This window comes from Prinia subflava, chromosome 1 (genome assembly GCF_021018805.1).
Source record: "Prinia subflava isolate CZ2003 ecotype Zambia chromosome 1, Cam_Psub_1.2, whole genome shotgun sequence".
Taxonomy (NCBI): domain Eukaryota; kingdom Metazoa; phylum Chordata; class Aves; order Passeriformes; family Cisticolidae; genus Prinia; species Prinia subflava.
Window position 1 is genome coordinate 72,643,701 of NC_086247.1, and position 15,188 is coordinate 72,658,888.

At 47.2% G+C, this 15,188-nt stretch overlaps 1 protein-coding gene across 1 annotated transcript; it reads right to left on the reverse strand.

Moving 5' to 3' along the window:
- Window positions 1–4,188: 4,188 nt before the first annotated feature.
- LOC134562551 (serine/threonine-protein kinase SBK2-like) lies at window positions 4,189–14,479 on the reverse strand. The gene is made up of 4 exons (XM_063419992.1): window positions 14,382–14,479; window positions 7,257–7,452; window positions 6,336–6,538; window positions 4,189–6,077 (listed from the first exon to the last, which is right to left on the reverse strand). The coding sequence occupies exons 2-4, from the start codon at window positions 7,441–7,443 to the stop codon at window positions 5,508–5,510; spliced, it is 960 nt and encodes a 319-aa protein (XP_063276062.1). The 5' UTR covers window positions 7,444–7,452; window positions 14,382–14,479; the 3' UTR covers window positions 4,189–5,507.
- Between the last annotated feature and the right edge of the window lie 709 nt (window positions 14,480–15,188).

Below are 15,188 nucleotides of genomic sequence, written 5' to 3' on the forward strand. Positions count from 1 at the left end.
CTCTGTGCATCCTAAGTAGGGAAGTCTAGGATGCTGCCTGATACTAGCCATTAGGGGATTTTGTGGTGGTCACTTCTCTTCTTGTGGTCAGCAGCAACACAGCACAGCACAAGGGGAACTTAAAATTACAGTATGGGTAGCAAGGTACTGTGCAAGCTATGGGACCTGGAAAACACGGGGGCAGTTCCTTTGATCTTCCTGTCTAAAATATTTCCCTCTGGTTTCTGCACCTCCACCCAGGGATGCAGAATAGATGTAAAAAAAAGGCTAAAAGCTGAAACTCCATGTCAGGGACCAGATATCTTGTGCTCCAGTCACTTTCAATCCTGCAACTCTTTGTCATGACAATGGCATTTTATGATTTCTCATGGCTTCTCAGCTACAGGCAGTTCTAGAAGACATCAGATGGGTTGCAGTTGTCACCAACACGCCCCTACATAAGTAAGAATTAAAGGTAACACACTTCACCATTTTTACTCCCTAGCTACTTTCTCTTCCTATCCCTGTGCTCAGGAAAGTTGCTCAAAACAGGGCCATATTTTATGGTTTTTAACAAAGCTCTGGCCTGCTTTGTCTTTGAAGTGAAAGTCAAACTCAAGAACAAGCAGTGTGGGAGGAGTTAGGCTTACACATCATGCAGTCCTGCATCTGCCCTATCATATTCCCTGGCCTGAGATGCTTTCCCCCACTCATTTTTTGTAACTGGTGCTCAGTCCTTTTGCAGTCTCAGGACCTGACACTTGTGTGCAGAGTGGGAAGGGACACACAGAGCAGTTGGCATGTGGTCTTGTTCAGGGAATGCTGGGGAATTCCACCCATCTTAAGAAACTGATTCAGTCACAGTAATGATATTTAAGGACATTTAAGTGGGCAGGAATAGAAGTAACATAGTGCTGGATGGAGTTGACAAAGCAGAAGGAATATTATACGCAAGCTTCTAGAAATTAGTCCAGAAGCCCAACTGCTAAATCCCTGAAGGCTGGGTCTCTACCCTGCCTTTAGTCACTGCTCCAGCTTCCAATAGAGTGATTTTCATTGTTGTTGCTGTAGGAAGAGGAGATGACATTGAAGGCACCATGCAATTTGGTCCTACCCTGCCTTCTGTCCTCAGTCCAGCCAGCATCGCAACACAGTCTTTATGTTGGGGACACTGCTGACCTGTGTTAGCCAAAATAATTTGCCTATAGTCTCTCTTTAGCATTCAGGGTTTTAATTCTGAAATGACTCATCTGGGGCACTGCTTAACCATTATCACGACTTGGGTCATCACTTTCAAATCAGCCTCAATTTTCACATCTCTGTCTAGCGAACAGCTTTCACTCTCACTTCTTCCTAACTACACTTCCTAACTGGGAGAAGAGTTACAATCAAACTTTCTGTTCAGTTAACAGATCCAGGCTCAACCCATCACCCTTCTGCCTGCAGTGCTGATCCATGCTTTCCCTACACCCTACAGTCTCTGATCTGCACCACATTCCCTGGGCTGCTGCTGAGTGTAACTATTGAGGAGCCACGTGGACTGTACAGTGCAGAAGTGGAAGCAGAATCCATAGTGAGGTGCACAAGGGGATCCAGAAATATACAGCACACATCCCACCAAAAGCCACGGGATCCATGCTCCCGGCCCTTGCATGCAGTGTGCTGTAGGCATCAGGGCCTGGATCACACCTCTTGGGCCTGCAGCCAGAACTCACACAGTGTGGTGAGCTCAGTAATGACCCGATTTATCTCTTCATTCCAGCCCAGAGAGGAGTGAAGTACCACGTTTTTCCCTCCTCTTCAGAGCCACCTGATGCCCCTTTGGGGATGACACCAGATCCCCCCATCCCTCGTGCCCACATGAGCTGCAATGCTGCCCTTTGCAGTGCTGGGCACCTGGCCAGCCCTCCCGCACCCAGAGCTGTGCATGCAAAGGGCCATGCTTCACTCAGCTCCGCTCCTTTCAGCCTCTCCAACAGCTGCCCCAGGGGTGATGGGGGCAACCAAATCCTTTTCCAGACCCCTGGGTCTTTGCCAGGTCTGTTTATTAATTGATTTAAGAAATCCAGCTGCAATTATGAACAAGCTACTGAGAAAAGAAGCTTGAGTTGGGGACTTGGCTCAGGGCAGGGCTTTTTGCCACTGTGCTCAAATCTGTGCTTGCTTCATTGCAGCCCTGTCCCCATCCCCATCACCATGACTGCATGATGCAGTCACAGTGCTGATTTCATCACTTCACTATACATCACACAACTTTCTGGCAGCAGGAATCCCTTCTACCAAAGTCTCAAGGCTCTGTGACAAAGGGGATAGAGAAACAATCCTGGTCATTGCCACTTCTCACTGCCATTAGCCTGTCACATTGCCTTTGTCAGGCAGCACTCAATCCCTGATCCTCGTTGGCATAATTGGCTCCTGCAAAAAAACAGCCTGGGTCCTGATGGCATGGGGCAGCTTGATCTGTTTCCCCAAAATGTTAGTGCTTCATCAGTTCAGGTTTACTTTAATTTGGAATAAATACTAAAATCTTGCTAACCCTTTCTTGTCAAGCCGGTTTTGCATTTGGCACACAGCTTTGCTGAGACCATGCTGAGAAATTCCAAAGGAGAGACATTTGGGACATCCTTAGCTACAACACAGAGTCTTCAAAATAAAAAATGTTGTGGAATCACAGCATGGTTGATACCAGACAGGACATATGAAGATTGCCTACACCAATCTCCTTCTCAAAAGAGAGACAGCTAGAGAAAGTTAACCAGTCTTGTCTGATCATCTTTTGAACTTCTCCAAAGCCACAGACACACAAGCAATCTTATGAAGTTTGGCCACCATCACCATAAAGCCATTTTTTTCTTTTGTTTAAATGCTTCCCCTCTCACAATTTATACTTGTGCCTGCAAGTATAAAGGGGTATAAGGTCCACCCTGACTCTTTTCCTCTCTAAGCTGAACATTCCCCATTCCTTCAGCCTCTGCTCATAAGATGGTTTCTTCCAGTAGGCAAGAACCTCACTACTGGAGTGTTTGGCTTCAACCTCTCATGGTTGCTCTTGGATCCTTCTCAAACTAAAAAAGGTCATTAGTAGGTGGTATTTTCTTCTTAGTATTCTATACCATAATCAATTCACCACACATCTTCCTATTTCACATAGTTTAGCTTGTTAGTTTCTTTAAGGCTTTCCTAAAGCCTTAAACCATGGTCCCACCATGTTTTTTTCTGAGCTGCCTCCAGTTTTCCAGCTTGCCTGTAATTGTGGCACCATACCCAGGAGGTATCAAATACTGATCACTTCCTCCTACTTCCCACACTCATATTTAGGCCAGCAGGAATCTTGTTAGCTCTTTTTCCTGAAGATTTGACCATCCCTACTCTCTGCCCCTCTTTAGCCATGCAAGGAGCCCATTTGCCATTTTTAACAGGACAACACAGTAAGAATGCATGTAATCTTGTGTATCCTCTGGGACTTGGCAAGTTTTTAGGAGTCCTTTTGTAAGGATGGCTTTTATTCCTATGTGCTCTTACCTAATCATGTTTCTTCTGCAAGAAAATGTATTTTGTTTGAATATACTTATCAACTTATCCAGATCTCTTTGGCTAGCCTGTTCCTCTTGCTAACACTCCATTCATGCTTGTGTCACCTGTTTTACCTGCTTTGCCTTTTCCTTAAAATCATGGTTGGAAATGTTAACCAGTTTTCAATTAACAACTGATCCCTGCAGAAACCAAACAAAATAGAGCATTCTAAGCAGACAATTATTTCTTCTGCCTATTGAAAGTTCTCAATCCACTTAATCTATATTTTATGGACTTTGCATAGTGCATTCTGAACCAATGCAACATACCATAATTCTCTTTTTATCAATAAGTCATGCCTTACAAAAACTCTGTACCATAATGCTATGAATTTACTGTATCAAACAAGACTTTGTTATAAAATTGATAAATGTGGTTCCTATGGATCATTCCAAAAAGCCGCATTCCTGTTATGCAATTCACCATTAGCAAGCATCTGTAACAAATTTTCCATTATTTTCCACTGGATAGTTGCCAGCTACCTGGCCTTTAGATCCATTGCTCTTAAGGGTTCTCCACTTTAAATACAGGAACTGCGCTGGCACCTTAACATTCCTCTGCTACTCCTACAGTAATTAAAAGGTAATTAAAGCCAAATCTCAGCAGGCTGGAGTTGAGCAGCATTTATTATGATTTCAAGTAACGAAAGATTCTAAGAGATGGAAGCAAGCAGAAGAAAACTGTATTTTGGACAGTGTGAGCATAATGCTGTTTGGTAAGGTAGGCTGGGGAGTTGGAAGGAAGATTCAAGGCATAAGTGATGTAGGGAGCAGGGACAGCACAGAATAGTAGTACAGAGGTGATGTTGCTGAGAGAGAAGTGAGCAAAAAGTGTTTACCAGGTGATGGGTAGTGTTAGAGAAGTTAAATAATGCTAAAACGCCAGTAGGTGAGAAGAAGCTGGAAAAAAAAGAGCTGGAGGTTGGGCAAGCATAGAAGAAAGTGTGTGTGCAGGAGAGGGTCTGACATGAAAAAAAAGCTGGGACACTAGAAAGTATTGTGCTGGGACACTACATTTTTGGAAGTTATGAAGCTGCTGAGAGTAGAAAACGACCCGTGAATGTTTCCAGCAAAAAAACAGGTTAAGTGCAGGAAGGGATTATTATCAACAGCAAAATTCTGAGGATTGAAAAGAGGTAGAAAAGTAAAAAGGGCTACTAACCCCTAATTCCATCTTTGCCGCTCCTTTTCAGGATTAAAATGTGCACCTAGGAGGATATTACTAGTAGAGGTGTGTGTCTAGGGAAGGGTTAAAGAAGTGATAGGAAAGAGGAAAAGGAAGGTCTTCTAAGGGTTAACCAGGCATCTAAAAGAGCATGAAGGACATTGTCTTAGCGCTGAAGGCAGTACAAGGGAAGGGATGTGTTTGGGCTGGCATGAGATAACCTCAACACCACAACCATTCCCCAGCCATCATCCATGGCCATGTGCTGGGGTCTCCCCAGCCCCTCCACCCCACCAGCCTAAAGCCACCCTCCAGGGGACCTGGAGCGGGCACAGGCAGCATTCCGAGATGGCCTGACACAGCTGCAAGTTCTGACATACTCCCTGCTTTCCAACAGCAAGTGGATCCCAACAGGCATTTATTATGAGGGAAAACGAGCCACACACAGAAACATAGAAGTACATATTTTGCTCTATTTTGAGACATGGCAGATGCTGCAGGCTAAATAACCCCCTGGAGTTCCTGTGGCCAGGAAACAAGTGGATGCTTCACACACAGTCATTTCCAAAAGAAAGATGTTTCCAAGCCACAGGGAGGCGGCCCTGGGCAGCCCTGGGGTGAGAACCATCGGCTGGGGAAGGAGCTTGACTCCGTGGCAGCAGGGACAGTGCTGCAGAGAAGTTGCTCTCTGGGTCGTCAGGACCTCTCACACCCAGGCCACCAGGGTGCCCAAACCCTGAAGCCCCTCGCAGGCTGAGACCCTCCTTCCCTCCTGCCATGGGGAGCGGGCCCTAGGACTTCACAGCAGCCTCCTCACCGCGCCCATCCCGCAGCCGCCAAGGGCAGTGGACGTAGCGCAGCACCCCGCTGACGGGGCCACGCTTGGCGGGATCCAGAGCCAGCAGGCTCCGCAGCATCCCGGCAGCCTCGGCTGTCAGCCGCTTCCAGTGCCGGGGCACGTCCCTTTCCAGGCCTGTCTGCTGCCACTGCATGAAGTCCTCAAAGAAAGGGTCCTCTGGCAGGCTCTGCTCCCAGGGGAAGTAGCCGGTCAGCAGGCAGAAGAGCAGCACCCCGAAGGCCCAGGCATCCATACTGGCGTCGATGGGCACCCCCTGGGCATCAGCAGCGTTGCTCAGCTCGGGGGCAGTGTAGGGGATCACCCCGGCCACCAGCTTGAGCTTGGTGCCCTTGGGCCGCGTGAGCCCGAAGTCAGTGAGCTTGACGAGGCGGCAGTCGGGATCGAAGAGCAGCACGTTCTCAGGCTTGATGTCGCGGTACACCAGGCCCCGGCTGTGGATGAACTCCAGCGCGCTCACCAGCTGCCTGGCACACTGCTTGGCGGCCAGCTCAGGGATCCCATCCTGCAGGGGGAGAGACGGGCGGGGTGGCACACACCGGCCACCTCTGCGGCGGCCCTGCCAGCTGGGCTCTCACCAGGACGCTCTGCACTGGGAGAGACCTTCGCCTTCCTCGCCCTGCCAGCCCAAGGCTGCTCCAGTGCTGCAGACCCCAGATGAACCCACAGCCCACTGCCTTCATCTCCCTCCCTCTGAGCCAGCCGGCCCTCAGAGGGGCCAGATGCTACAGCCCAGAACCCATGGCCTCGTATCAGCACTCACGCGAGGTTTGATGATAGAGATGAGGTCTCTGTGCAGCGCTGGTTCATAGAGGAAACCATAGTACTGGCTGGACTCAATGGCAATTCCAAACATGCCGATGATGGCAGGGTGGGTGGCGAGGGACAGTGCTACACAGTACTCATACAGGAAGGTGTGCAGCTTGGTGCTGGCTTTGGGTAGCAGCTTGAGAGCCATAGGAGTCCCTGGGGATGGGAAGAGTGGGTTTGACTTCTCTGAAAGCCACACCAAGGCAAGACAGAGCAGCCACAGATCTAGGCTGTCACAGCAACAGGTAGGCCTCTACTCCAAAGTTTGTGTGGGTATACCCTGTGAACATCAGGTCTGGGAACAGGCACAGCCACTGGTGTGAGTTTTGAGCCCCAGGCATGCACAGGAGCCCTGGGCAGAGTAGGGACATCCAGGATACATGCGGCCATCAGTCTGAGCTGGGACTGCTGGGGAGGAGCAGTGTCAGGGCACTCATATGGCCATCCCAGGACCTTCATTCACACCCTCTGCCCATGGGCCTTACGGTACCACTTCAGCTCAGGCTTGGGGCTCCTTAACTGAGCCCTGTGCTGGGACTGCTGTTTCCATCTGTATCACATGCCAGCTGGTGTATATCTGGGAACTCTCTTGATCCTCACTTGTGGATTAACTGCCCAGCTTGACCTTGGACCTGTTTTACAACTATAATCTTGCTGGATGCTCTGGGATGCCCCTTGGCATCACCTGGTCCCTGGCTGGATGAAGTGGGATGGTTACTGGCTGGGGAGGTCCCCATCCTGCTGGTCTCCTTGGGAATCCTCCCTGCCATGCCTGGTGCCCGGCCCTGCCTTGCCCACCAGCCCACCGCATGCCCCGTGCCCTGGTGAGTGGAGACAAAGCGCAGCAGTTCCCAGGGCACAGTCAGCTCCTTACCTCTCTGTCTGTGGGTCACGAGCATCACATGGCCATACTTGCCCCTGCCCAGCTCCCGAATAACCTCGTAGTGCTCTGCCACCTCGGCGCGCACCAGGCTCTGAGCGGTGATCTCCAGGAGCTCCTCCAGCTTGGTTGGTGCTGCTCTCTCTGGCACTGCTGCAGCCACAGCTGAGCTCTCAGCCATCACTAAATGCTGCAGAAACACCACAGCCAGAGTCAGGAACATCACAGCACACAGAGAAAGCCAGACCAGACGTGCAACACAAACCATGCCATGGCAGGGCATATTTCTGCTACTTGGAGCCTGAGCATTCTTGCTGCTGTTCCCTAAGTTGAATTTGCACTTCATACAGCACATCTCTGGGCAAAGCCATCATAGAAAAAGGTCTCTGTATTGAAGGGAACCTCCTCTAGCCCTCTAATCCTTTTGCCTGATATTAGACAACAGACAAAACATTAGCAGAGCCCCGGCTTTTCAACTGTGACCCAGTCGCCTCCCCTTGCTCTCCTTAGCCTAGTGCAGCAAGACCTCATCTCTCTACTCAGAATTCCACCTCTACTGCTTACTGGAGAAAGTCCTCGAGGGAGCAGACAAGACAGGCCTGTCCCTCAGGCAGAGGCACAGCTAGCACGTGATGGAAGGCAGAGTGCCCTGAGGAAGCCAAAGGGAGCTCAGTACCTCACATGCCTGATGACATTTCTGACCAAAAGTCATGCATCCGTGCAGCCAAGTAACTTACACAGGAAGTAACCCAGGACATCAATGGCATTTTGACCTATAGACAGCTGCTTCTGACCCATTTCAGAGAAGTGTCTTTTCACTTTCCCCAGCCAGCTACAAGGCAGCATTTTAAGGCCTCTGGGGCAGCACTCTCCCTACCTCCTTGTGCTCTATACAAGGCACTTTGGGCCCAGGAGTTCCTCCTGGCCTTGGAGCAAGGTCACAGAACCAGAGTCACTGGATGGTCAATGCCAGAAGGTACTTCTGGAGACCACTTACTGCAATATCCTGCTCAGAGGAGGGTTAACTACAGCAGGTTGTGCCCAGCCCAGTTTTAAATATCAACACAGATGGAGACTCTGCAGCTGCTGTGGGTAACCTGTGTTCAATCACCTTTACAGTAAAAAAGATTCTAACTTACGCTTAAATAGAAATTCTGTTTCAGGCCCACTGCTTCTTGTTCTGTCACTCAGTATCATCTGATACTGTGATACACCTGGTTGTGTGTTTTTGCAGGTATTCATATACATTGATCAGAGGATTCCCCTCAAGCCTTCTCTTCTTGAGGCTGATCAAGTCCCAGCTCTGTTAGCCTCTCCTCCTATGAGAGATACTCCCATATCTTAACTGCCCTCATAGTCTGGATTTGTTCTAGTATGTCCACATCTCTCACCTGCAAAGGAAACCCACTGCTGCTAAAACCAGTCATTCTTCAAAATAAAGAAATTTGGAAAAAAAAGAATTATTTAAACCTGAGAAATCTACAGTGAGGCTGGATTTCTACAGGAGCCTGGGACTATTTGTGGGAAAGTTCCCCTTCTCTTCCCTTCCCTCTCTCCTAGACTGTATTTCAAAGTTTTATCCAATTCAGAAGTGCCAAGTCATTGGCCTAACCTTTCTGCAAAGGCTTGATTTGGTGCAAGAGTCAACAGCAGTCACATTTGGTACAGTCCACAGAGAGTACAACAATGAACAAGTGTTTGCATGGGAGGGGATAAATGGAAGGCTGGGGATAACTCACAGGGAAAAAGGGTCTGGAAAGTATTTTCAAGATTTTGCTTTGAAGTCCTCCTGTTTGCTGCCCAGCCAATGAGGCTTGTGAAATTCCAGACAGCAAGGACATCTCAGAAGCCAGAACTGCATCCATCCTGCCAACAATATTTCCAAACTGGTGCCTTCCTCATTTAGATGTTATATAGAGAAAAAAATAGATAGAATATAGAATATAGAGAAAAAATCTAAAATGTAATAGAGCTGGGAAAGGCATAGACTTCCCTTTGATATTAGACAAGCTTAAGCCACATTAAAGAGTGGAGTGGAACAACAGGAGAAATGTCTGCTTGTCATTTGAAGAACACATTATATCAATATTTGTGAAAAAAAATAAAAAAAATTGTCTTTTCTGCAAGACAGTGTTTCTCCTATATCAAATTCATGGTCACATACAAGTTCTTGACAGAAAGTTGTTCACAATCTTAGATAACTGAAATTCTCAAATTTGAGTTAGGTAAAATTTCTTCCATTGTGTGCTGGCAACTTCTTACTGCTACTTAGCCCAAAAGCTGGAACCTTCTTGCTGCATCAACTTTAAGTATTATTCAATAGTTATATACTTTTCAAATATCTATTAATTAATATATTTTATTTGCATTGAATTATTTACAACATGATTAATCCATTTTATATTTTAGTTTCTTCCAATTTACTATGCTAAAACTTGCTTTTGTGAGTGGGAGGATATGCTTTTCTGTATATTCTTGGTTCTGAGTTCACCTTAGGGAGTCAAAATATTTCAGTCCATAAGCTTTTGCAACAACAAAAAACCCCAAAACAGAACAACCCAAATCCCAAAAATTTTTCTATCCTTCCACTTCACAATTCAAGTCAACTGCAACATAGGTGGAACAGATCCATACTTCCATCTGTGGCCCCCATGGCACGGGAGGGCAAATGGTCCAGGTTCAGAGTAGAGCATTACAGTGAATGAGCCAGCCTGGAAGAACAGACCATCCAGAGGATATGTGTAGAGTTTCTTGAGGGTCTGTGATCTGTGGGTCTGAGCAGGGCTCCTTGTGAAGGAAGCCCCAGCTGCAGCCACTCCAGAACAGCTTGCAGACTTTGGCCCTTGCTGCCCTTGGAGTCATTAATTACAAGATAAAGTCCATACTTGAGAAAATAGCTGAAGCTGTCAGGTCTTTCTTTGAGATGCCACTGCGATTAGCTAGGAAGGTAAGTGAGGATCAAATCTGGGTCACTGCTGAGTAGAGTGTGCTCTGCATCTACTTCTGATACCTTCTAAAGTGTCATTTTCCCTTTGCAGATTGACAAGCACTGAGAGGAGATCACCAGGGCCCTGGCCAGGATGCATTCACCGTTTGGCTGTGCTGTATTTTTGAAGGCAGCAGGCAGAGTTCTGTTCAAAACTGTTCTTTCCTCCACTATCCTTTCCATGTTTCATCCCTGCTGGAGGTCTTGTTTCCAGGCTGCTGACTGTGAGAAACTGTAATTCCTCAAAATAATCTCTGTAAAGAATCTCTAACTATAGCAGCAAAAAGCTCACATCTTTTACACCATCCAGAGATGCTTCTGAACCACCTGAGAGGCTGAGTGGGATCTAGCCTATGGAGATACAAGGTCTTAGTGCAGGTAATATTATTCTGGTCCTCAGCCAAATGAATAATGTATTTAGTGCAGAAAAGCACTTCATACGTGTCAAAAGCCAAAGACAGTGTGATCTCTGTATAACAGAGACAATGCTATGATGATAGCATCACAGAGGTTAGGTTGGAAGGGACCTCTTGACATCATTTAATCCAGTTCCCCTGCTCAAGCTGCAGCAACTGAAGCAGGTTGTCTAGGAAGGTGCTCAGCCAGGTCTTCAGTATCTCCATAGATGGAGACTCCCATCAATGATCACTGCTTGGAAGAGTCTGGCTCCTTTTCTTCATTCCCTCTCATGAGATATTTATATACACCAATAAGATCCCCTCCGAGCCTTCTCTTTTTCAAGCTGAAGAGTTTCAGCTGTTTCAGCCTCTTCTCATATCAAAGATACTCTATTAAAAATGGCCTTGAGCATATGGCATGTGGGGTCCACTTTCTTGTCTGACCTTCTACAGGGCCTTAACACAAACCAAATAACAAATAGCACCCAGGGCATCTCTTCCAAAAAGTCATTCAGGCTTGATCCAAAGACAATTGGTCAATTATAAATGCCAGTGTGAACATTCTTGCTGTTAGGTACTCATATGATAACCTAATCTGAATTTACCTAACCTGCTGCTGAAGTTTCTCAGATGGAGAAAAGAGGTTTCTTATACCTGTTAAACTTCTCCAGACTCTGTCAGGGTTTATATGCACTGTGGTCAGTGGTATGACCACAGACTATGAGAACATATTTTCAATTATTTACGTTGTGTAAAACTATCAGACTGAAGCTCAGGCTATGCATTTAACTGATGCTTTACTTAGGCTTCACAAAGCACCTGCCACGCTGTGCTTCTGTAGTGCCTGCATCAGTTAGATGAAAAACAGATGTGATGCTGCCACAAAATGTGGCCACATTTTGAATCCAGAATAAGCATCTCTGTGCTCTCTCATCAAGACATCTCTCAGTCTTCTTATTGGTTCAATGCCTTCAAATAACTTTCTGTCTAATTGTCAAACCAAGCTCTCAGACTGTCCAGCCCTCTTGTCCAGCTCTCAGATCTGTTTCATGACTCTTTTCTAAAGCTGCATCGTTTTTCTCCTCCCATCCCACACATTAAAACCCTGACTGTCTTGGGGGGAATGCCTCCTGTCACACATTGAGCTAGAATTCCCCCCCTGCCTCATGCTGTGGTCTCAAGATCTCTTTTTGCAGGAATGACACACAGGCTGCGCTACCTTATACATCCATTATGAGTTCAGAGGTTTTCCAAATTACTGGGGGATGCTGGGGAAAAAAACAACATCCTCTTCATGCGCCTTTATGGGTGCTGGCTCCTTGGTTTCTACCTGAATACTTCTGCACCATGTTTAGTAAAGCACATTTTGCTCAAATGGATTTAGTGTACCAAGTAATTCAGATCACTTCACTCAGTTATTATCACACTTCTGCTCAGGGGCTGTGTAAGGACCCCACCTGAGGCACTACCCACCAACCTCTAAATTGTTGGTTTGAAGCAGTTCTCATCCTGGTATTGGCTCAGATAGCACCTGCCAGAAATGTCCCATTCACGGGTTGTTTCCTAAAAGTCATCTGTACAAATTCATCCTGGCATTGGTCTAAACCAAGAAGCCACATATTTTTAATAAAATTTCCAAAAGCCCAGTATTTAGTGGAAAATACCATATTTTATTGTTGTTCTCACCCTACAAAATTAATTTTTGTTCAATCTTAACTCTGTTCTAATACTTTTACCTTTGTCAATGATCTAGAAGAAAACACTGAAATCATCCAGAAAATGTTTGCAAATGGCACAAAAAAGGTTTGAGTATACAATGTGTTGCTTGGTAAAACTAGTGCATGCACATATACACATACAAAAGTGTTTTAAATGACCAAAGAAGTCAGGATTTTAGTCTGGCATTGGATGGGTGACAGGAAAAAGAAGGGGAAAAAAAAAAAAAAGGAAAAGTCATATTAATCAGACACATTTAGGTTCTTCATGCTGCTTAATGGGCATTATGTAAATCTAGAAATGTAAATTTGGTATAGCCTCACTACCTTTGGAGGCCTTAAGACATTTGATGATACAGAAATGCAGTAGAAATAATCTACAGTGATACAGATACATCTTAATGTTACGGATACACGTCTAAGGGCATAACAGAACAAGGGTTACTGATGTTACAGATTCCACTTTTCATTTACTCCGCTAAAGAAAATGCCCAAAAAGAATCAGATGCAGGAAACATTAGGAGCGAGAGGCAAACTAACATTTTCCAGATGCTAAATTAAGAAAGTAAGCATCACTGTAAACAAGCAAACAAACAAAAGTAGAGACAGCTGTTTGGCTTTGCGTAGGCTGAGATGAGTGTAACAAAAGAAGAGATCTGTTCTGAGGCGATGTGCCTCTTAGAGTGAACTCCAGTTTCTGCAGAGGTTCCTACATACAGATGCCATGAGACAGTCTGAAATTCAATCTCCGAAAATCAGCTGAGTTAGAGAAGCTGGATTTCTGAAGAGCTGGCCACCTGTTAACAGCTTCTGCACTACAATTGAGAATATCACACACCAGTGGAATTCGCACTTTTATAATAAATTTATTTTTGCTCTGCTTTGTATTCTTCTTTATCTACTTTTTTATGATGCTTCTTGAAATGTTAAAACTACATTGATATGAAGAAAGCCTCGGTAAATTTCCTGAACTCTCCTGGAGGCTGATAGATCAACAGAACCAGTTAATGCAAGATTTCTATCTTTTTAATGATATCGGTGAACCCACAGTTTAGCAAGCTACCACTGGTGTCCCCAGTTTGACAGAAAAAGGACAAGAGAAAGTCATGACAATGGCAAGAGGGCTGAAAATCACAGGGGAAATTCCAGTGGAGCTGTCTTTATAGCTTATCAAACAGATAGTGAAGAACTTAATCATCTCTATACACCTTTCTGAGTACTGAAATTTCACTAAAAAGGGCTCTTCCAGATAGATAAAAGCATTATAATAAAACCAACAGATGAAGATGAACGGAGGCCATTTCAGACCTCCATTGTGGTCCAGATTCCGTGATGAAGGATATTTACCCCTAAAACTCTCATCAAACATTATGGAAGAATATCCTTCCATGTACATAACTTTTGGTTCAAGAACGACATCTTTTGATTTCCCTAAAAGATCCACTCTGGTGCAAACCATGTTTAATACAGTAAGGGATAAGAACAGATTATCGCAATGTTTGCTTACGGCCTTACTGCCGGTAGATTTATGAGCTTCTTTCCAGAACTGGTCAGCGGGCTAGTGCTCAGTCTCGCCGCAGAGAATGGCACGGCTGTGCCGGTAGCAGAGCCGCGTCTGTGTCTCTGTGGTGGGCAGAGACCCCCAGCAGCCTCCCCGGAGAGCCCCTCATCCCCTCCGAGCCCTCAGCACACCACAGCCTGGGCACAGCAGCTCCTCGGACAGTCACCGGCAGCAAGCCCAGCGGGACCGAGCCGCATCGCACCTTTCTCCCAGCCAACCCAGCCAGCACCAGCGGACACACAGCGACCTTCCAGGGCAAAGCCACCCACCACGAGCTCGCCATCAGCCCGCTGGGGGAAGTGGGTGCACTCCGCATGGTGCCGGCACACCACGCTCGACTCTCCAAAACCAGTTTGAGAGGGCTGGGAGCCCTTTTACACGCCTGTCCAGTGTCTTTCATCCTGCCACGGCTGTAACTTCCCTTCCCACTCCGCTTCCCGCCGGCACTAAGCCTCTCACCTTCTCCAGCAGCGCAGGACAGCCCCGCCAGCCGCGCCCGCCGCTCCCCTCGCCGCAGCCGCCGGGCTCCGGCTGCGCCAGCGCCCGCAGGGGCTGCCAGGAGCTCCGGGGACAGGCGTGACGCTCCGCCCCGTCCCCGTGGCTCTGGGCCTGGGGGCACACTGCCTCCCTGCTGAAGGTGACCTCCCGGAGGGGAGAAATGAGGGGGAAGGGGGGGAGGAAAGGACTATCCATCTACCCTCTTCATGGAGGGGGATGTGTTTCAGGAGTCGGGGTGGGATTGTTTCTGCTCTAACCATAGTGTAATAAACCCCCAGGGACCCACTGGCAGAGCCACCTTGTTCAGCCCTTTGCTCCAGCTTGGGAGCAGCTGAAGGAGCAAAGCAGCTCCCTGGGCTGGAACGAGGCCCTTGCTCCAGGGCTGTGCCAAGTGTGAGTCCATTCTTGAGGGCAGGGATCAGAACAACCGTGGGCTGCCAGTGCTCATCCTTGGCTACCAAGGGTGCCCGTGCCGTGAGCAGCAGAGACCAGGCACAAACCATGGCTGGCTCAAGGACCCCTCTGGGGCCCAGTGGGCCAAGATACTCACACACACTGGTACTGCAGAGCCTTGTGGTGAAGCTGGAATTATTCATGATAACTGCGATGACTTGCAAGCCTTTCACCTATTCTCAGTACCTGCCCTCAGAGCATACTCCTGTGCCAAGGTCTTCCTTCTTCCACCTGAGCATGGAGATTAAGACAGATCCTGGAGCATGGACACCACGCAGGCCCTGGATCTTGAGCACTGTTTTTTTTTTCTCCCAG

Coding starts and splice junctions, on each gene's coding strand:
- LOC134562551 (XM_063419992.1), bottom strand. CDS start 7,443: ATGGCTGAGAGCTCAGCTGTGGCTGCAGCAGTGCCAGAGAGAGCAGCA. Junction 6,539..7,256: donor CGTGACCCACAGACAGAGAG/GTAAGGAGCTGA, acceptor TCCCATCCCCAG/GGACTCCTATGGCTCTCAAG. Junction 6,078..6,335: donor TCTCTATCATCAAACCTCGC/GTGAGTGCTGAT, acceptor CTCCCCCTGCAG/GATGGGATCCCTGAGCTGGC.